A 22,598-nucleotide genomic window follows, 5' to 3' on the forward strand; every position below is an offset into this window, starting at 1 on the left:
TACAGCACTGCATACACTAAAACGTTTGTGCTATGGTCAGTGGTTTTGTACCAATGATTGTTCAATCCTGCTGTGGCAACAAGTTGTATGCACACCTTGAGCAGTGATACGTGATGAATCCTTTCACTGGATTGAAGCCTTCTCAGTGTAATCCTTGTTTATAAACTGCAATATTTACTGTACAGTATAACAGTTGATATTTCACATGAGATGTGCTATCAAGTGTATTGCAATGGAACATTTATGTTTGGTTTTGGAATCCTTATAAAGTGTATTGCATAATCTGTATCTCGTACAATGCAAGTGTTCAGTTTGCTCATAAAGTTAATAGACGTGAGGTGTTGTTGTTTCGGTTGTTTACACTTATCACTGTCTTTATTAGACTTCTGCCATCCAAGGAATGCATTGTGCCTCATTCAGCTTGAGCCAGATATCATTTTATTATGTCATCTTTGCTGTTCAACAGTTGTCGTCATCAAGCTGTCTGCCAATTGTAACAGTCTCCTGTAATATGTAAATTGCAACTTGTATGATTTTTCAAGCACTGATTTATGTATACAGTATGTGGTATATCTGGTCAAAACTTTATAATTTAAAATAATCAGGGGAAATGTCTTCTTCATATGGTTGTTTCAGTGTTGTTAAAAAAGGACTCGTGTAACTGTGGTCTGTTACAATATTTGTGGTAATATGTCGGTAACATTGTAAATGATTTTATTATTCATGTGTTAAGTATTTTGTAGCCATTTGCTTGCGGTTCAAATGCAGTAAAATTAATTTCATTTGTCTGTGTCGAAGAAAAAATGTGAGCTTGTTGGCATGGCCATACAGTAATTGCTTTTACATTTTTCTGTATTTCATTGTTTGATCGGTTTTTCATTAATGCATTTGATATTATCACAGGAACACTGTACGTATGCCCTATGCATCTTACGTGTTGTTACAGTATACTGTACAGTATATATTTGTAGACTTAAGCGTTTGTTTGCTTTCTCTTGCTATTGAAAGTGTACAAAGTACACCTACAAGAGTGAGTGATTTCAAGATTGGCCATTCTTCTTCAGGTTCACCAGCTGCAGCAGGCTCTCTGGAAGGCAGCAGCAACATCTTCAGAAGGAGACACTAAGAAGGCCCACCAGTGTCCCTACTGTGATTACACCAGCAGTAGCCGGGGTAATCTGAGAGGACACATAAGAAAGCACACAGGCGAAAAGCCTTACTCTTGCCCATTCTGTAGTGTCAAGTTTACTCTTATGACCACCTTCAAGAACCACGTCAGATTGCACACTGGGGAGAAGCCCTTTGCTTGTGAATTGTGTCCTTACCGTGCTGCACAGAGGTCATCCTTGAAAAGTCATGTTTGGACTCATCACACAGACAAGAAGAAGGTTCTGGAAGGTCATCAGTCTAGAGGAGAGAACCGATAAGTGATTGGATGAAAAAGAAAAGGAAATTGGAGGCACAGGAAGAACATCTTTTTTCATGCTTCCATAAGGTGACATTCAAAGCTATATACAAAGAGAAGTGTATTTATTACAGTACTTGTATTTTCAAGTGTGATAGACCTCAGAATGAAAAGGTTTAGAATCCTTTTCTATATTTCATTGTAAGAATTAGGATGATTTTCTCAAAAGCTTCAACATTTTCAGTTTATCAAGACATGAAATTTTTTTTTGAGAATTAATAGTGTTAACATCTCAGATCAGGTAAAACTCTCACTGATAGTAACAGTGCCAAAATTTGATCCTTTTCCTGAGGGCCAAAAAAAGCAGAGTTGCACATGACTTTTTAGTCTTTTTCTTACTTCTAAAGCTACAGTTTCATTTTAAATTGGTTAGAAATGAATTTTGCCCTGTGACTAAATCAAGTGGTTCTTTTGAGTAGATTGAAATTGATTAGTTAACCATTCTTGCAAGAACACATACCGTATACTGATAACATACTTGAAACTCACACAAAATTAATTATAACTTTATATACTATAAAAAGGCAAACTTATAAAACAAGATTTCTATAAATAATTGGGTAACCTTGAAAAAAAAAGGGGGGTTGACACAGCCAAGAGTTTCAGATTTAGCGTAAAGGGTTAGCCAGAGAATGACAGTACATTTTTTATTAATTTTTTGGGTTTGTTAATTTAATCTTGAATGTTTGCTTCTGATTTTGGTTGTATTTCAAATTATTTTGTGAAATATGTTAACCAGCGTATGCTGCCTGTTACTGTTAGATCCAGTATTTTAACATTCGTGAAAATAATACATTGCCTAGTAAATGTTAGCCCTCACCTCAGCATTTTTCAAATAATTATGTGTATTACAACTTTTGCAAATGTTAAGATTTAGTAGCAAATTTTTAAAATTACTTTGTACTGGAGTTGCATTACATCAGTGAAAGATTCAATGTGGTATGTAAAATACTGTAGGTCAGTTAAGATTGATTTTGATGGACTGCAAATAATTATACACATTCTTCTGTCTTTAAAGCTCTCAATTATCAGTTACCTTGTACTACAACAAAACCTGTTGTCTGTGTTATTTATGTTTACAGTATTTGTTTGTGAGCCTTGGTATTTTCACTTTCACCAGTGTGATCAACCTCTGTGGTTAGCAGGTTCTCGTGTGGTAATAATTATTTGAAAACATAAACGAAAAACTAAGGTGTATACTGTGTTGTGATAGTAATGTCCCCTATTTTGAAGTACAGGTAGTCCTCAGTTAATGGCAATCCGGTTTTACATTGCTTGTCTAGTGACGAAAATCGGCAATTTTTGGTGCCAAAAATCGCCGACTTCCACTTATCAGCACCGATAATTGGGTATTGGCGCTGATACATACCTAACAGAGGCGCCGAAAAAGGGAGAAAATCGCCGATTTTCGGTTATCATCACACCCTCAGGGCGGAACCCCTGCCGATAACTGGGGACTGCCTGTATAGAACTCAATTATATTAGTTGCAGGTCTTATAGTGAATATGAAAATTATCAGTGATGGGTGGTTTTTTTTTAATGTCTATTGCCTACTTACAAATAAAATCACTGTTTTATTGAAAGGAATCTTCATTCACCTGAGCTAACAATACCCACGTAGGAGTGAAGAGAGAAAAATTTATTTAGAATTTGTTTTTGTTGGCTAATTTTACTGTTTCTAAACGAAACAGTAAGTTGTCATGCAGCACTGTACATAAAATCTGTAATACTGAAAAAGGAAGAAAATAACACTTATAAAAATATCCTCAGTATGCAAGCACAGCTACATAGATACCTCCAACATCCTAGTTATGACACAAAATACAGTTACTGTACCTGATATTTGGAGACTTTAATACTTTTATTTATCACTCTTCATTTCAAAACAAAATATTTTGTACCCGACATATTCTACCAGTGTTCATAACAAATCTAAAATTGTCAAATTTGAGACCAGTCTTATGAATAGGAAATGTGGGTATGCAATAGTGGTGTCATCATTGCACTTAATAAGTCTATTAATTTTGAGTGTGTTATGATGTTGAGTAGCAGTATAGATGTACAAGCCCTAGTACTTTATAAAGGTTCTTTTCTCGTTTAAGAGCTATTTGCCGTATAGAGGCCAAAACTTTCAACTGGGTATAGGAGAATGATTGCAAAGATTGAAACTTTCAAGAAAAGGGATGGAGTTTTAAGAGAGAATATTTTGTTGGAATTTAGGAGACCTCATTGTTTTTCCCTTTGATTCATGTTCATTTCTTTGTATGGATGATCATGTACTGGATGCTGTGATGCCAGGCAGTCAATCACTGAGTATTAAGAGTGTAAACAACCTCATATGCCTCAGTTTGCTTTTTATGCACACACACTTACATTGTGTCACTAGGGATTCTGCCTGTGGTGGACACGAATACAGTTTGATATTTAAAAAGGAAATATTATTTGCAGAAGTAGAAGCAGATGTCACAGTAACTGGTGCAAAAGGGTTGGTGTGGTCTTCATTGTATTGCTCTTAACTTAGGATGCAGGAATGCTTGTTTCAGTAACTCCTTTGCATTGTGGCTCTTCTTCATGTTCATGGTGAGGTTTTTTGTGAATTTTTATCCAAAACAATCCTGAATCTTTTTGAATTCAGTGATGTGGCAGTTACGCTTGGTAATCTTCAGTAAGTCAACAAATCAGTCAGTCAATCAGCCAGTATGATCGTGCTTAGTTAGTGTTTATAAACCATGTCAGTGAGACATTAGATTTGTGGAAGGTGTTGAGGATAGTCAAATATTCTGTGTTGTGTATTAGTTGACAGAATACACATACATTGTATGGGTACTGGAGAACATTAAAGTAAGTGTTTCACTCCATTAAGAGCCTTCTCTATCAGAACAAAATACAGTGTACACCTCCAGCGCCTTCTTCCATATTTTATGTTCTGATGGTGAAAGAAACAGGGCTGGCACTAAGGGAAAAAATTCATGAACATCACTATGTATTTACATTATTTTCTCCACATTTTTGCACTTTTGAAGCTGGTTTGCACTTTAGTTGCCTTTGAATAAAAATTTGTACTATAACTAATGCCATGAAGTGTGAAAGCTTAAAAGAGAATGTGAAATAAAAGATTTTTGTATGGTAGCAACAATGTATGTGCCATCAGTTATTTTGTTACGTTTGTACTGATCATTTTAAGTGCAGTTTGATAGATGTGTACCTTTCTTTACAAAATGTCATAAACACATTACTGTATATCTACTGCTGTGAACTCAGTACCTCAAGTCAGAAATGTTATTATGGTGCCAACCTTCCACACAGGTACGGCAGCTGCAGCAGCCGCCTCATCAGACCGAAGTGGCCAGAGGAGATGCAGGGACTAAGAAGAAGAAGCATCAGTGTTCTTATTGTGATTACTCTACTGATAACAGTGGCAACATCATTGGGCACCTTCGCATCCACACTGGAGAGAAGCCGTACAAGTGTTCTTATTGCCCTTGGGAATTCTCTCAGCTGACCAACTTCAAGAACCATCTCCGAACGCACACAGGGGAAAGGCCATTTCACTGCCCATTCTGTTCTTACCGAGCCACAAGGAAAGCTAGTTTGCAGAATCATTTGAGGTCCAGACACCTGCAAATGGTGTAGTGATGTTCTTTGTGAATGGGAGATTTCATAATGCATTATGAACCTACAAGTTGTCTGCACACACAACCAGAAATGCCATTGATTTTCTTAAGCTCCAGAGAGAGCAAAGAAAATAATTGGTCAATTTGAAATTAATAACCTTACCATGTTTTGGAGGATTACTTTGTTGCAATTCTTAACTAGTAATCTCAAAGTTTAAAACTTGAGTATTTATATTTTTTAAATGTAATGTTTATTTGCTTTTGTGATGTTGGAGATATTTGCTTTGCTGTAGTATGTATGAAGTTAATGTAATATTTTATTGTGAAGGCAGGGAAGTTAGTCAAGATATTTGCTGTGTGCTTTTTAAGAGTGAATGAATGTTATATCTGTCATTAAAAAGCTTGAAAGATATTTTTTCTTTCATCCTTACTTGATAGGGGTGATTACAGGGCTTGCCATTATTGGTTTACAAAATGCTTGAGATACCAGCTTTGGATCATAGCTGTCATTCTGGATTTCAATTTGTGATGGTGGTGGCTATATTTAATAGACAAGTGGATAAAAAGTAAGTACTGCACTACTAACTGCAACAGAAGATTGCAACATTTTCCGAGTGTGATTGGCAGTTACCCAAACATTTGACACCACTTATTTTTTTGTCACACACATTTTAGCATAGTTATCCAGATAACTTGAGTGTTATGCAGTATCATCTAAACACAGCAGAAACCTGCTGTTTTCTGTAAAAGCATGCAAGCAACATTAACAATAAACAAACCAATGAAAATGTCCTGTTTTCAGGTGTAGACCAAGATCCATACAAAGTCCTTTATCTCAGGTGCCTTGGAACAAAATGCTTTTCGTACAATTTAACACATTAGGGATTTGTTCTCTAATTATTACATAATCTCTCTACCAAAGACAATTGCAGACAAATCATGCCAGAAGCTTAACCTCTGCAGCAAAAGCAGTGATTTTGTGTGTGCTTCAGAGTTTGTATTTGAAATTTAAGACGGCTAAATACGGTAGAAAGTTGATTCCTTTTGGGACTTAATGATATGAACTTCAACTTGAGGTGTTAGGTGTAATAATTAGCATAGTATCCGTCTAACAAACATGCAATAGAAATGAAGACACACTCACAGTTTTAGTATGAGTATGCAGTGCACTTTGTATATTCATGGATAAATATTCATGATTTATTTATCCACAGAACTCTATAATGTATTCACTCCAAGAGAGCCCCATGGAAATGGTTAAAAGGAATACAGGAATACTTTAAATACTCTTTGCTTTACCAGTAGTATTATGTTTCCCTGTTTTCATGGTTCCTTGTGTATATTTTTAGCACTTTGCAAAAGGAAAAATACCTTTATTATACAGATAATAATTTTACATCTGAAGTACTTCTGTCTATTTGCACAGAGTTATTAGCTTCACTTTCTGTGTATAGTACTGATGGTTAATTATGATTTTCTAATTACAGTGACTGATTTTTGGTTTGGGGCTCATTATGTCATACCACTTTGGAGGGGATGATGATGAGTCACATGTTATTTAAGGCTTTTTTTTTTATCTGACTCATGAGAATTGGAGAAAACCTTTAGATTCTTTATCCTGTCATTGGATATCTGTAGGCTTTTTGAATAATTTTCCTACCTATTTTACTTCCATCTGTTTGGTAGTTTTGGTCACTTGAAGAGGCAGGGGGGATGGTGGGTTAGGGAAAAGGAGTTAAACTCAGGTGGTCAGGAGGGAAGAAGTAGAGGGATATTTTCGAAAATGTTGACTAAATGGTGTGGAAGAGGCGTTTGGATGGACTTTCACCTCAGCATCTAAGAGGTAAAAGCACATGCAAGTCCGTGAGTGGTGAAATGTTTGCAGAAGGTGCGGACATGCTGTTGATTAGTCTTTTGAGTACAGTATAGTTATCTAAAGCGGTGGAAGCTTTGAAAACATTGTTCGTGTAGAGCTTATCATTGAGTTGAGTGGTTAAAGGATGAACCAGGCATTAACTACTGTTTAATTTTTCTTGGGAGTCACTCCCTGTGAGGAGAATGTTGTACAGGACTTGTCATCCACTTGAAATTAATGGTAAACAAGTTTTAAGTTTCCCATTATTATGTTCATAGCATGTGTATAAGGTTCAGTTATTTTCTCGCCACACACATCTCCTGTAACAGTCTAAAGTGCTACTTGGAAAACTTATGCTTTGGGGATAAACTTTGTTAGGCTTGAAATGTTGGTTGCATCTCTCAAAATTTTCTCTTGAAGGAAATTTTGGTGTGTGCTTGTCATTGAGTGCTAATTCAAAGACTCATGATTTTTAATGGTTGGATAGTCAGGAATCCTTTCCGAACACTATATATTTATCTTATTACTTTTGTTCTAAATGATCCTGCAATCCTGTAAGTACTCCTTTTTAGCAGTCTTATTGGTTGAAAAGGAACAATTCTTTGTCATCAGATGGTACACAAATGTAAACAAAAAAATGGACACCAATATTTCATTTCAAACTGCCTTAAAAAGATGGTGTGTCGAAGTATGAATGTTCTGCCCTTCCATGCATCTTTGATGTGTTTGGTGTTAGCAGTCATGTGATTGGCCTGCCCCCTTCCTCACAGGTGACGCAGCGGCGGCGGAGAACCATTAGCGGAGGGGAGCTCAAGAAAAAGAAGAGGCACCAGTGTTCATATTGTGAATATTCGACGGATAACAGTGGCAACATCATTGGACACATCCGCATCCACACTGGAGAGAAACCATACAAATGCTCTTATTGTCCCTGGGAGTTCTCCCAGTTGACCAACTACAAGAACCATTTACGCACACACACGGGGGAGAAGCCATTCAGTTGTCAGTTCTGTCCCTATCGTGCCACCCAAAAGTCCAGCTTAAAAAATCACATTTTGTCTCGTCACACCAATAGGCCATAATCCAGTGGAAAAGGTAGGGTGCCATTTTTATTTCAGCAGTCATAGGGGAGTTTGCATTAGAGTTAATTACTGTATGACTCTAGGAATGATGTCAAGGCATGTATAGGGTGCCATTTTTATTTCAGCAGTCATAGGGGAGTTTGCATTAGAGTTAATTACTGTATGACTCTAGGAATGATGTCAAGGCATGTATGTTGATACCTCTGTAACATCTTCATAACACATTTCCATGTGATGATATATATATAAATTACAGTACAGGTATTATATTTTAAAATTTAATGAAATAATAATATGAAAGATGTAATTGTTAAAAATGTCCATGAGTTTTAATTTCTAACTTTTTAACAGATGAAATTAAATACAGTATTATATATACCAAACTTGAGAGTATGTAGCCTAAACTAAGGTCCATAATTTTTTTAAAGGAAAACAAGGACTAAGTGTAGAATTCAGAAAACATTTTCTTCTTAGTTTTGGTTTATCTATTTGTTTTAGTTGCAACGCATTTCAGTCACATGAAAAAAGTATATCCGATTGCAACTGCTGAAAAATGTGTATTACAGGTTGATACTGTTATGTGATAGCACATCAAGTAGGGCTTATGTCACAAATTTGTTGCACATGGCTGTTTGAATGCTGCACAGTAATTCAAAACGAGCTGTACTTTTGGAGTAATGCTAGGTTTAAAAAGAGAACACTTTACGTACAAGGTAGACAGTACATTGCTGATAGAATCATGATTTGTGTTCAATGTTCATAGCTAGAGATATATAGTTTGCTTACTTCTAGTTTTAACAGAATCTGTGTGATGCTTGCAGTAGCACATTAAATTATAATGTGCTGCAACTTATTATTTTAGAAGACTTATTTTCCAACAATGTGGGTAAGAAGTAACCCATCCCACCCCTACTGTCTATAAAAAAAAAATAAGCAGATGAACAAGTACTGTACTGGAAAGGTCTAAATTTTGGTACAAAAGTGTGAGGATGAACATGTGACCATAGAGAGTATTTCAGCACTTCACCCATCATCATGCAGATACTTGCTATGTAATCTTCATAAAATCTTAAAAGTCTTTTCCAAATGGATGTATGTAAGGCAGTGAGTGGAGTGAAGGCAGTAACTGGAGCCATGAATGCTGTACAAGTGTCAAAACTGGTAAGACCAGTAGCTGAGAACATGCTTTATGCCTTGCTGTAAAAAATTTGGAATAATATGATTTTATAAAACTTCATGGGTTTTCTAATGAAGGAAGACTCCATTGAGAGTTTCATCATCACCAATCAGTTTGACTCATTAATACAACTTGGTTAACTGACTTCACAATGCCAGCAGTCATTAGTGGAGTGTCACTGATCAGAGAAAGGGAAAATTTATTGTTTGGTATGGACATTGGCTTGTTGTGAAGATCTGAAGAGAGCAGTTTCAAAAGACAGATTTCCAGGAGTTTTGACAAAGTATGAAATCTCCAAAACCTTTTGTGGCTTATGTCACAAGGAAGGCAGGAATAAACAAGAAACAGACATCCAGAAAACCACAGATAAGAACAGAACTCAGTGATACAGTAAAAAGTTGTTCTATTTGTGCTTCATCTTGATAAATGTGCATTTGTGGAGAATCAAAATACTATCATTAGGGTTTGGGAGATTCAAGTGCTGTCTTTTTGAGGGAATGTCATTCTGGGTTAGATTTCTTTAGTAGTACAGTAGCAGTTTAGTTGCAACAGTTGAGAAGCCATTGTATTATAAGATGTGTTATATAGTAAATGTATACTTTTAAGGATTGGTTTTTTTATGTTTAAAGGGAATAATAATTGAAAACAAAAGACTGTAACATCAAAATATTCTTAAATGATGATTTTGATACTGACAATGATGGTAGTAATAATGCAAGAAATGCTTAAATTAGATTGCAGTATTTGAGATGCACTTTTGTATTATTATATCCCCAGCATTACCATGGTTTCCTTGTAACACTGACATACAGGTCGTTTCTTCAGTGCACTGTTAATATCTGATAGATAAATTCCTAAGAATATACTTTTATATGGAAGGCAGTCTGGTGTTCAGTGTTAGTGCTAGTGGGAACACCAAAGAAAGTGATAGAGATCAGGTAATAAATGGTGTCTTTTGTTCTGAGAGCTCAATTCTATCCTTCAGTACATTGTGGAGTATCTGACGCTACGCAGATTTAAGTTATTATTCAATTTAAAAAGATTTTGGATATTGTGCAGAGATTTTCATTCTTTTGTTTTTGTGCTCCTTGGATAGGGATCACTTTGTTCTTTTGATAAACTGTGGTTTTTTTTTTTTATTAGCTTTCGAAATTTGTTTTCAACATTTAAGCCATTTCCTCTATCAGGGGTGGCTCCCAAGAAAAGAGGGGACAATGATAACTTCCTTATTTGTACTTAGCCAGCGGAATTATCTCCATATTTCATGCTTTCAATTCTTCTCATGTAAATAATTCATCTCTGCAGCTTGTGCCTTCTTCCTCTTTATTTGCAGTCAGCAACTGCACTTCAGAGGAAGGTGGCACCACAGTCCCCTCAGACATTCCAACCTTGGCTTTCAAAGGCTGTCCAAGTTTCGTCTGTCTTTGACACACTGTTACCTGTCTTGTTTCACCTACTATGTGGCTCACTTTTCTTATACTGTATTACCATCATTTGAAATATTACATGTTTTTCCTAAATATTTTCTTGATTCTTTTGTTTTAATAATTAAAAATGCTTTGTACATTGTGTACATATGCATTCAATTTTCCGATTTCTTTAATTATGGAGAGCACTCACTCATTTCAAATCAGTTGATGCAATGGTGTGTCCCCTAGGCATTTGGTAGCATTTTGAATCTGCCGCCCATAATGTGATATTTTAAAATACTACTGATATTTTTTGTACGACTGAAGGTGAAACATTGTTGAATGGTTGGCTTATATTCTCTTGGGAGGAGTACCAGCAGCATGTGGTACCATTTATTATCGCTATTTGTCTGTGTGACTTACTGTACATGTTCCTGCTGTTACTCTTTATTAATCATGACTAGTAGCTGGCAGAAAAGAAACGAGGTTATAATATTGAAGTCCCAGCATTTGAATGGGATGTCTTTAGCTAAATGAAGGTATTAACAAAGTTGTTGGTTATGTACATCAAGAAGTGGTTGTAAACTCATATTTAATAACCATTAAATTATCTGTTATATTATCGAAGTCTGATTGGTAGCCCAAAATCACTGGTGTACATTTGCGGTGTTATGTTCTGGCCACTATGCTTACTCTAGGTAAAATTCTTTGAATGTTCAGCATCTTAATTATGTGTAGGGACACTGAATTATGTGCCCTAACAACTGTGATTAAGTAAAAAATTACTGGTGTGATTTTTAACCTCAGAATAACATTGTTGCCAAATAAGGTTTGACTGCTAATCTAACATCATTGATAAAATCGGTGAGATTCTTAGTCTGACATCATTGATAAAATCAGTGAGATTGTTAGTCTGGCAACTTTGATCCCATTGTCAACCTTGAAAAGAGAGATTTAAATTAACTTTTCCTCACAGGTTGAGCAAAATAGAGGAGAAGAGGATTCCGGAAGAGGTGTTGAGGGACAAAACACAAGGAGATTCCAGTGCTCATTTTGTAGCTATTCAACAGACTGTTGTGGGAATTTTCGACGTCACTTGCGTGTCCATACCGGGGAGAGACCTTACTCCTGCTCATTTTGTCACAAGAAGTTTGGGACCTCATCCAATCTCAAAACTCACATTCGTCTGCACACTGGCGAGAAACCCTTCAGTTGCACTTACTGCCAGTACTCTGCCAATGAAAAAGCTTCTCTTAAGGCTCATATGGTTTCACGCCATTGGCTGAAGCCAAAGGATCGATGATATATAGGGAGGCGAAAGAAACAGGTAGTGTTAAAAATTTTATATTCTTAAGAATTATTTATTTTATTAGAAATCTTACGCCAACAGGCCACATGTTGTACTGCATGGAAAGTGGAGTTAGTATTGTTTAGAGATTAGAATTATGTTTTGCCTTTTGCAGTACGTACTGTATATAAGTGACATTGTAATGTAAAAGAATAAAAAGCAGCCATTACACTGTATTTTAGAGCCGTTTTGAACAGATCGGTTTGTGATTTGACATTTTTAAGTGTACCTCTTGAGGTCTGAAGAATGCAGTGCCTGGGTCAGTAGAGCAGACAAGAAGTATTGCTTTGAAGCCCCATGACAGGTTATATGTTTTCAAGAATTTGTTTAACTGTCATGGTCAAACCTTACCATGGTGTCGCTGTAATACTGTTTTGAAGATTTCTCGATGAATGTAAGATAAGACCCATTTATTATGTAAACTGAATTACTGAATCAATAGAGGAATTTGATATTCTGTATTATTGAAAATTATTTAAACAAAATGATTAACAGAAGATATTCAAATAAAAAACATCTTGGCTAAGAAGAATTTTAAGCCCTATTTATACTCATGTTTTTGTTCATGAATTTAAGTTATATTTCCAAGTTTTGAGAATTTATTGTATTTCTTATAATGTTGCCAAAAACATTGCATTATTCGGATTCAAATGACTGATCATTATAGTACAGGTATTGTGTTACATTCTTTAGAATCTAATGTTGATACTGAGGAGTGCCTGGTTAGGGGTCTATACCAAGGCAACAGAAATGAAATTGTTTCATGTTAGAAATGCAGTAGCTAGCCAGAGTTTGTACTTGTATGTATGTATGTAGTAAGATTTTCCTGCTAGTGATTATACACTGAAAACCATTTCTTTTGTCTATTTTTATCCTTATAAAGTCTTGAGTACAAAAACAATGTATGCTTTGGGAAATAGTTTTATTCTTCTGCAGTGCAACTGTTCAGTGACACACAACAGAGGAATAATCAACCCAATATTGGTCATGAAATTTAACCTAAGTCATTTAGGATGTGACAACATACTTCATGGATGTTGAGATATAATGAATGTGACCTGGCTTTGATCAGTGTATGCAGGCTTGTTTGATAAACAACACTCTAAACTGTACCAGTACTATGTGTATTGTATTGTGTAGAAACAGAGAATATTTTGAATCCAGTGCTGTGAGTACTGTGTAGAAACAGAGAATAGATTGAATTTCCAATCTGCCAATCAGATCTTAAAATTTGCAAGAGTACAGTATAGTATTTTAAAAAACCATCTCTGACTTCAACTGATTTTGTGCAGAATGATAAGAATACTAGTTAAATCCCTCTACTTTCTTGCGGAAAGCATGAATGAATTGGATTTGTGCATTTAAAGCTTTTTTTTTTTTTTTGAAAGCTACCATGTTCCCCCTCTGTTACAATGCTGATATCAATTACAAGGTTTCTAAAAAGTCAAAAGTACTTTTGAGATTTGATAATGTGCTGATTTCATCATCTCAAATTCTGATGATGCCATTTGCAGAAAAATAACAAATCAAATAAGGATTGTTTAAAGGGAAGTATTAAGCTGGTCCAAAATTTTTCCTTGCTTCCGTCTTTTTCTGTGTTTTTATATACAATGACTGACAATAACAGTAATATATATAATATATATATATATATATATATATATATATATATATATTATATATATATATATATATATATATATATATATATATATATATATATATATATATATATATATATATATATATATATATATATTTATATTTATACTGTATACATATAAATATATTTATATTTATATTACATAAATGAAATTTATGTCTTTTAAAATTATTACCAAGTCTAAACAATTGATGGGTTATCACCAATGGTGTGAATTTAAAATGTAAATGAAACTAGTCATATTCCTTTATTTTACAGCTTGAAATATTGGTAGCCTATTTTTCCTGGGTGTTTGTTTTTGTCCATTTTTATATATTTTGTACTACCTGTAATTATCAGTTCATTTTTTGTGTACCTGTTTGTATATTGACCTCGTGTAAGAAACTTGTCCAAACTTGCATATTCTTTTTTGCTTTACCTGTGGCAACATGGAGTTGTGATGTGACACTGGTTTGATTTACAAATGAAACACAGGACAAACCATGAAACTCTTGAATGCATTAGACAATTATCCTTCACAGGTGGAGAGGGATGATGCGGGAAAGGTGGTGAATGCTGGACGACCTTGCGCCAAGAAGCATCAGTGTAGCTTGTGCTCTTACAAATCAAATTCATCTGGTGACCTTGCCAAACACTTCCGAACTCACACTGGAGAAAGGCCTTTTAAGTGTGCTTGGTGTCCTGCAACATTTTCTTTGAGTGGCAACTTGAAGGTTCATGCTCGAACCCACACAGGGGAAAAACCATTTTCTTGTAGGCTTTGCCCTTATCGAACTACCAGGAAAGCCACCTTGAAGAACCACATGTGGAGAAGGCACTTTTGGAACTAGTAAGTGATGTGTTTCTGCAAGAAGAATTGCCAGTGTGTCCTTTAGTAACTTGTCCTCCTTGGGTGACACCAGACCATACGTTTCTGAAATTAATTCACCCTTTTTAAGCATTCTAATCCAGGCTTCTTTTATGGCACTTAGGCTTCCAGGCTGAATAAGTTTTTTCTTGTTAACATTGTTTCCATTGGTTAGAAAACTAATTGAAATATATGGACTGTGACTGTGAGACCCTCAACTGATGAAGTATCAAGTGTGTTTACATTTTGTAAACTTGAGAAAATCTATGCTTCCCCTTCCCATAACTCAAGTCTGTTGATGCAAATAAATTCTGGGGTGGTATAATAATGAGATGTATAAAGTTAAGGAATACTAAAATGAACCTATTATCAAAGTTGAGCGATTCACAATTAAACTACTTGATACCCTTGCCTTAGGTGAAAAGTAATCTAAATAGTAGACCACCCTGTATAATTTTCTCCTTGAAAATTAGTCGGTGTCCTGGGGTTGTATTGCTTAACTATGTATGTATTACTTTTCATTGTAACTAGAAATATACTAGACTAATAAATAAGTGGTATAAATATTTTGTTAATTTTGTGGGTAATTAAAGTTTCTGAAGTTATCATTAGGTTAAAAAAAAGTTGATGCCATTATATTTGGCATGCATCAAGTGGTGATTTGGAATTTGTGTACAGTACAGTACTGACCTCAGAGAAAAAGAAAGACAATGTATCCACAAGCACATTTCATGAAAGGGAATCTCGTGTTGTAATTCAGTTGGAAGTCATGACTTTTCTGTGTTACAGTCATTTCTGCTGCTTTCATATTTGAACATTTTGGAGTTTCCCCTTGACTTAAAGGAGTTCATTCCTCGCAGGTACAATGTGGCAGTGATGGACAGAAGTTCTTGGAAGGAGAAAGCACCGAAGGAGATGGATTTAATACTCCCGGCAAGAGATACAAGTGTAGGTACTGTGACCATTCCACAAATATTCCGTGGAATTTGTCTCGACATATGCGCACACATACTGGCGAGAAGCCCTATGCTTGTTCTTTCTGCCCCATGAAATTCTCAACAAAGTGTAACCTGACAACACATGTCCGAACACACACTGGAGAGAAACCCCACGCGTGCCACCTGTGTCCCTACCGTGCTGTTCAGAAGATTTGTCTAACTCACCATCTCATGAGGAAACATAATTGTTAAGTGTTTGTGTAGATGAGATAAAATCTCTTACTGTAATTATGCATGCATAATTTTTTTACACTGTGATTGTTAAGCAATCAGTTCCTTTACAAGGAAGCTTGTACATAACACAAATAGAAGGAATAGACAATTTTCTTGTTGAAGTGTACTTTGTTGTGTTGATTCCGTAAGGAAGTTAGAGGTGAATGTAAAACATTGGAAGAACAAAGCAAAGCTGCAAAGTGTTACACAGAATTTTTTCCAAAACTCTGTTTATTGAATCCATGAACGTTACTTCCTGCTACTTTCCTTAGGTCAAACATACATTGATTATAAATTTTGAGTATTGAAAATGAGCACTGCATGTAGGAGCTTAGAATATCTGGAAGTTATTGAGAACATGACCAGGATAAGATTCCTTATTGATACTTTTTTGTTCCTTACATATTATGAAGAAGGTATCATCATGGGGTTTATCTGAGGTTTGAGTGAAAATTTATTAAATTATCATTGTGTATGTGTGTGTGTGCGCAGAGTTCACACATGAACTTGTCTCATTATTTTGTCACCTTATTTGCATTATCTAAAACACCTTTTATTTATCTTTCATTAAGGAAGCACTCAGTTGTGCAGACTTCTTAAGAAGGGTGACAGGTCTCTACCTCCACCTACTGTTTTCTTGCCGTTACTCCTAAAAGTGAAGTCTTGAAACTGAATTTGTTGTTTATTTACTAAAAATCTTGAGATTTCGCAGCCTTCTGTTTAGTTAACGGTACAGTTTCCATAAGGCAAGATCAACTGACTATCCATCTCCTTTCTGTGATACTCCCATCAGGTCATCCACCTTCATGAATTTTGGGGAATCTCATTGATTTTCCTCTTGATATATGAAAGATGTTTGGAGGCTGTGGCATAACTCTCTGCTTGTGGTTTTACTCCTCTATATAAACTAATTGCAAGTCTCCTTATCAGACTCGAATTCTGTCGTAGTTGATGATGTCACATCTGTTCTTTCCCTATCTGTAAGGGATCAGTTCTCTCCTCTACCCTTTTTTCTTCTTTTCAACTACATTCTGTAGGTCCTCTCTTGTCCTTTCTATTCACAGGCAAATGATTTTACCCTTCACATTGCCTTCATTTTCATCTCTGCTCTTCAGAAACTGGTTCTTAGTCTCCAGATAAGCTTGTGCAATTATATTAATGTGGATGATATCTCTAAGTGAGCAGACAATATATATGATCTTGGTTTAATGATTTAAAGACTAATTTTCAATTTATCTGTCCATATATCTCCTACTGTGAATACCAGTAACAAATAAGGAATGGAGCCTCTTTGAGTTATCAGTATTTTGGAATTGGAAATAGTAGCAAGTATCAAATTATAGGCCTTGCTGAGTTGCCTTTTGTAGCTTGGTGTGCTCTTTGATGCTGGACATACGTATCTGAGCAGCTCATGCAGACTAAGAGGAACTTTTCTGTCCTTGTATGGAGTATTTCCGTGCAACCAGCAGTTGGAAATGTAAATCTGCTTACAAATAACCTTTTTAGTCTTGCATCACTTTGTCATATCAGCTGGTGATAAAGAAACATATACATGGCTAACAACTGACTTTTGTTACTCAAAACAGCCCAATTATTTAATGGAATATTACCACCCACCCATAACATATGAATAAGGTGATTATATTCTTTATATGCTTTTAAATCTTTCAATACATACTTTCTGTACTTTCAGTGGCCACTTCAGCATCACTCAGGACATATGCAGTGTCTCTGCGCACACATGCACATAAAAACTATACAGTATTTTTTTGTGTGTGATATATATATATATATATATATATATATATATATATATATATATATATATATATATATATATATATATATATATATATATATATATATATATATATATATATATATATACACACACACACACATACACATACATACATACATACATACAGGCAGTCCCCGGTTTACGGCAGGGGTTCTGTTCCTGGTGGCACGCCATAACCCGAAAATCGCTGTAAACCAAAGCATCGTAATATTAATGGGAATAAATGGCACTTACGGTGCCGTAAACCCCTTAAAACCGGGTACGGTGCTGTAATACCGCTTGCAGATCCATAAAATCAGGTTAACGGCACCTTGAGCCAAGTGCCGCTAAGTCTGAATGCCGTAACCCGGGGACGCCTGTATATATATATATATACTGTATCATATATAAATGAGTCGCAATACCCATTTTGTGGAAGTATATGTGCAAGAAAGAGATGAATGGTGCACTGTGTGTAGGAGTCTCGGTGCACTACTGATTAGCCTTTTGTCATGTACTTAAGGCAGGTAATACTGTAGAAGTTTTATGCACAGGGGCTCATTCTTGATTATGTTCAGCAGTAAAGGAATGGAAATGTAGTGACCATTGTTTTATTTTCTTTGGATCTACCCTGTGTTAAGGGGAAATGGCTCTATATTGAAAAAATGTGTGTGTGTGAGTATTACAATACATAATTGATCTTTTTGTTTTTTACAATGTTTTGAACAGCGGGCATCATGATCAGAGGTATGGATCATTGACATTACTGTAAGTAACAGCATTGTGAATTTTGAGAATAGTCAGTAAAAATGTTTCCATCACTGTATGTTGTTTCATTATCCTGTTTTCCCAACTACCTAAAAGTACTATGCACACTCAATTACATTAAGTTTTTGTTATCTGTTAAAGGTACTGTAGGAATTTGCAAGCACAATTTTACTGTCATGTATTGAAATGCATTAAAAGCATTCCCATTAACTTATAATGATGTCTGTGCCTCCTTCCATGCAGGTGCTGCTCGAGAGCAATGATGGAGGGAGTTCAAGAGGAGGAGGAGGGGGAGAAAGAACGAAAAGCCCTCTAGGTGGTCAACACTGCTGTCGCTACTGTAATTATGCAAGCCACTTCAAAGGGAACGTAGTTCGTCACATGCGTGTCCATACTGGAGATAAACCTTTTGCTTGCCCCTACTGTCCTCTGAAGTTCATTCAGAAATGTATCTTGACGATGCACGTTCGAACACACACGGGTGAAAAGCCGCATGCTTGCCACTTGTGTCCGTACCGTGCTATTAAAAAGATACTGCTTAAGAACCACCTTTTGAGTAAACACCAGTTACAAATGTAAGGAAGGCCTGGGTGTGTTTCCCTCATGAGTAGGGAATTATAACCAGGAAAAAAACAAAAAAATGGGTTTGTGATGTTTTCAGACTTGAAGTTGTACCTCAAATTCAGAGACCCTGTGTGATGTTCAGAAACAGAAAAGGCAAAGACTTCACTAAATAAATTTTTTTAAAATTAAAATTTCCCAAACTTAGTTGAATTTTAGGATAACTGGAAATACTGGTTATGAAGATGCCAGGAATGTAGTTATCTCTAACTGTTACTTATGTTAAAATCTGTGTTTATGTAGTTAGCAAATTTTAGACAGAATTTTAATGTTAGGGAAGCATAAGAGAAAGGTAAGGATGGAAAGCCCACATATCCACACACTTGAGATGCCTTTTTGGATATGCAATATGTCAGAAAGTATGAATAGACATACTAAATTGAGTTTGAAAAAGGCAGAGAACTTCCAACTTTAGAAGTAAATTGGCTAAAAGAGTAAACAAAACTAGTTACATCTGAGGAACACTGGCATATTGCACTCTTAGTTATGACTAACAACTAGTTTTTAGTGGTTAACAAATTAGATATAATTCTAGTATAATACAATGGTCACAAATATGGAGGGACTGTTTTCATACACAGTTGAAATGAATAAAAAATCATCTGCTTTTTTATTATCTTATAAAGAGGCATTAGTATTCAAACATCCTAACTTTCGTGGCCAGATATTAAGAGACAAAGAAATAGCTAACATATCAGACTGCATTGTTAAGCACTGAGGATTTCTTTTTAATTCTTCAACACAGGTAAACAATTTTGCGATTTCTTTTCACTAAAGTGGCCATTTAATTCATTTCCCTTCAAGTTATTCACAGTAATGTTCTTTGATTTCAAGTATCAGAGAATAAAGTACTGAGCTACTCTGTCTTGAAGGAAGGGTCACAATAAGATATAGCATATCACGTTAAATAATTCTGTTATAACATGGTCATGTCTTCTTTAGTTTGCATACAGGTAGTACAGTATTGGCAAACAGTATGGTTTTGTTTTTGTATTTTTGGTGGTCATGTCATCTTTTTTTGCAGTATTTTGAGTCCTAAATCTTTACCCAGCTATTTGATCATATGGAGTTGTTCGACTGATGATAAAGGAAGACTGTGGAGGCCTTTTTGCTTTGATAAGCTAAAGAAACAGCTGTTATCAACAATACTCAGACATATTTGTGTTTCTGTGTGATGACCATACAGAGTAAAGACCTACATAGCACTGACTGCCCAGACCTACTTTCATGTACAGATTATTGTATTAAAAGAAATTTTCTTTGACATTGTAGTCTATGTTCATAGTTGTAATAGCAGTGATAACTGTATTGTCAATTATGACACAACAGAATAAACAATAAAGTATCTCTTCAGCTGTTTTCAAATTAAAGTTTTTTCTTAACATTTACAATGTTGTTCCCAGACAGTAAACTGGTAGTTAATCTATCTGTTAAGAATTATTCTAGAAGTATGAAAATGTGAATATATTTTTTGTAAGCTAATAATAATTAAATGAAGTTTGCCCTTTGCTTGATCAAATGATGCTAATACGTCTTTAGTGCAGATGCTGCCTGGGAGCAGTGATGAAGTAAGTTCAAGAGGAGGAATGTCAGATCTAGCAGTTGGTCAACACCAGTGTTGTTACTGTGATTACGTAATAGGTTTAATCAAGTTTGTTCAGAAAAGTTCTACGGTATAAGAACTCATGTTAGAACATGCACGGATGAAAGGCCACTTATTAGTTCAAGTTGCCAAGCAGACTTCAACCAGTTGCCAGCATACGCCTGTCACTTCTGTCTGTATTGTGCCAATAAAAAGTCAAAACTGAAGACCAGTTTTGGAATATACATGGGCCTTTTATGTATGAAGGGAATCTTCAAATATGTGATTAATAAATTTTGGATAGATGGTGGTAACGTAAAAGGGAACTCAGAGAGAGGAAACCCAAAAACTAAAACAATGTCTTCTGGGATAACCAACACAAATTACAGTATTCCTAAACCCTATGCTAATAATTACATGCCACTAACATTTTATTTATGATTTCCTTAATACTGTAGTACTGTATCATTGACTGAGAGTTAGAGGATAGTTTTCAGAATTAATCACCGTCAACAATCCCGTCTCATATTTATGGTTATTGGCAATGAAAGTTTTGGAGTAACAGCCTATGTTATACAGTATTAACTTTCCAGACCTACTTGATTTGTAAAATGTATTGATATATGAGTCTTTACAAAAGCAGTTGTGTGATTGTCGCATAGACATGATGGTACCCAATAAAATATTGCTATATAATGTCGTTTACATTTCCTGTAAACCCTTAAATTTACCTAAGCTGTTGGCAATCGGTGCTTTGATTGTTTTGCTCGCTGGTAAAAATTACTTTTAGAAGTATACAAACTTAAAGTAAAAATTACTTTTAGAAGTATACAAACTTAAAAAATTTTTTGTTTTAAATTGTTAAAGTCTGACCTATGACTGTTAATGATGCCTGTACCTCCTTCCATGCAGGTGCTGCCTGAGATAAATGATGGAGGAAGTTCAAGAGGAGGAACGCAATATCCTGCTGTTAGTCAACACCAGTGTAGCTACTGTGATTACACTAGCCATTTCAAAGGGAATGTTGTCCGACACATGCGTGTCCACACTGGAGACAAACCTCATGCCTGCCCTTATTGTCACCTGAAGTTTATTCAGAAATGTAATTTGACAATGCATGTTCGAACACACACAGGTGAACGGCCCTATGTTTGTTCTCATTGTAAAGCAGACTTCAACCAGTTAACAACATTCAAAGATCACATGCTGACACACACTGGTGAAAAGCCGCATGCTTGTCACTTGTGCCCATACCGTTCTATTAAAAAGTCAACACTTAAGAATCACCTCTCAAGTAAACATCAGTTGCAGATGTAAGGAAAAAAGTCGTCAGTAGTTTTTCCTTCAAGGTTCAAAGGAAGGAAGAATTAGTACTTTTATATTTAAATCTGATAGAGATTATAAGATCATGAAAACGGAAAAGGTGATGTCACAATTTTATGAGCTATGCAGTAGGTTATCTTCTGGGAATAATGACCATGGCAGCTACCTGGATAAATAGGAAGGTTTGGAGTCAGGAAGGGCATCCATGCAAAGTAATTTCCCAAAACCAATTATGAACGGAACCACTCAAGGTAAAAGTGGGTGGAGGAGGCACAATAAAAACAGCAGTCCTGACTAAAAGTTTAAAGTGGTAATTATTGTTGTTGAGTACAAATAAAAATACACCTGTCTGAGTTGAAATTACGTATAAGGAATAATGTAGTATTATACTGGCATCCTGAACCTACTTCTTGTGTAGAATGGTTTTATGCACAAATGCAGTTGTATGATGAGTAGTTCTTTAATCTTGGACTAGTTACAGTTTCAGTAGCTGTGTATGTTAGTACAAGGAAAAAATGTCTGAAGCAAGTAAGCAATAAATTATCACCATCTTTAATTTCCCTGTTTCATCTTTCCTGCATCAAAGACTTCATTGCATTTGTAACCTGTTTTCTCTATATTCAAAATACTCTAGAAATACATAGACCTTTCATTGCATTGTCAATTATTGGAAGGGAATTAGTGTTTGATCTTCGACTGTTAATGATGCTTGTGTCTCTTTCCATGCAGGTACTGCCAGAAAACAGTGATGGAGTCTGGTACTCAAAACCAATGATCTTGCTGTGATTACCTTATCCATTTTAAAGGAAATGTTTTGCGCCACATGTATTCATACAGGGGAAGAGCCTTTCAT

The 22,598-nt window shown here is 35.5% G+C and overlaps 1 protein-coding gene across 24 annotated transcripts in view; it reads left to right on the top strand.

The window, feature by feature from the left end:
* LOC136845002 (protein abrupt-like) overlaps positions 1-22,598 on the top strand; it is a 239,411-nt gene that overhangs the window by 138,503 nt on the left and 78,310 nt on the right. The window contains exons 6-7 of one of the 24 annotated variants that reach the window (XM_067114650.1): positions 14,135-14,442; positions 15,321-15,450. The exons of 15 other annotated variants lie outside the window; for them this stretch is intronic. In XM_067114650.1, the coding sequence (XP_066970751.1) occupies positions 14,135-14,442; position 15,321 (309 nt within the window). In that variant the 3' untranslated portion in view covers positions 15,322-15,450. Of the gene's footprint in view, positions 1-1,064; positions 3,043-4,771; positions 5,490-7,704; positions 8,030-11,578; positions 12,806-14,134; positions 14,459-15,320; positions 15,747-18,462; positions 22,302-22,598 lie in introns of those variants that run through there. 8 more of the 24 variants (XM_067114648.1, XM_067114631.1, XM_067114622.1 and 5 more) reach the window with 8 other exon arrangements.

The sequence above is a fragment of the Macrobrachium rosenbergii genome, chromosome 13 (assembly GCF_040412425.1).
Source record: "Macrobrachium rosenbergii isolate ZJJX-2024 chromosome 13, ASM4041242v1, whole genome shotgun sequence".
Classification (NCBI taxonomy): domain Eukaryota; kingdom Metazoa; phylum Arthropoda; class Malacostraca; order Decapoda; family Palaemonidae; genus Macrobrachium; species Macrobrachium rosenbergii.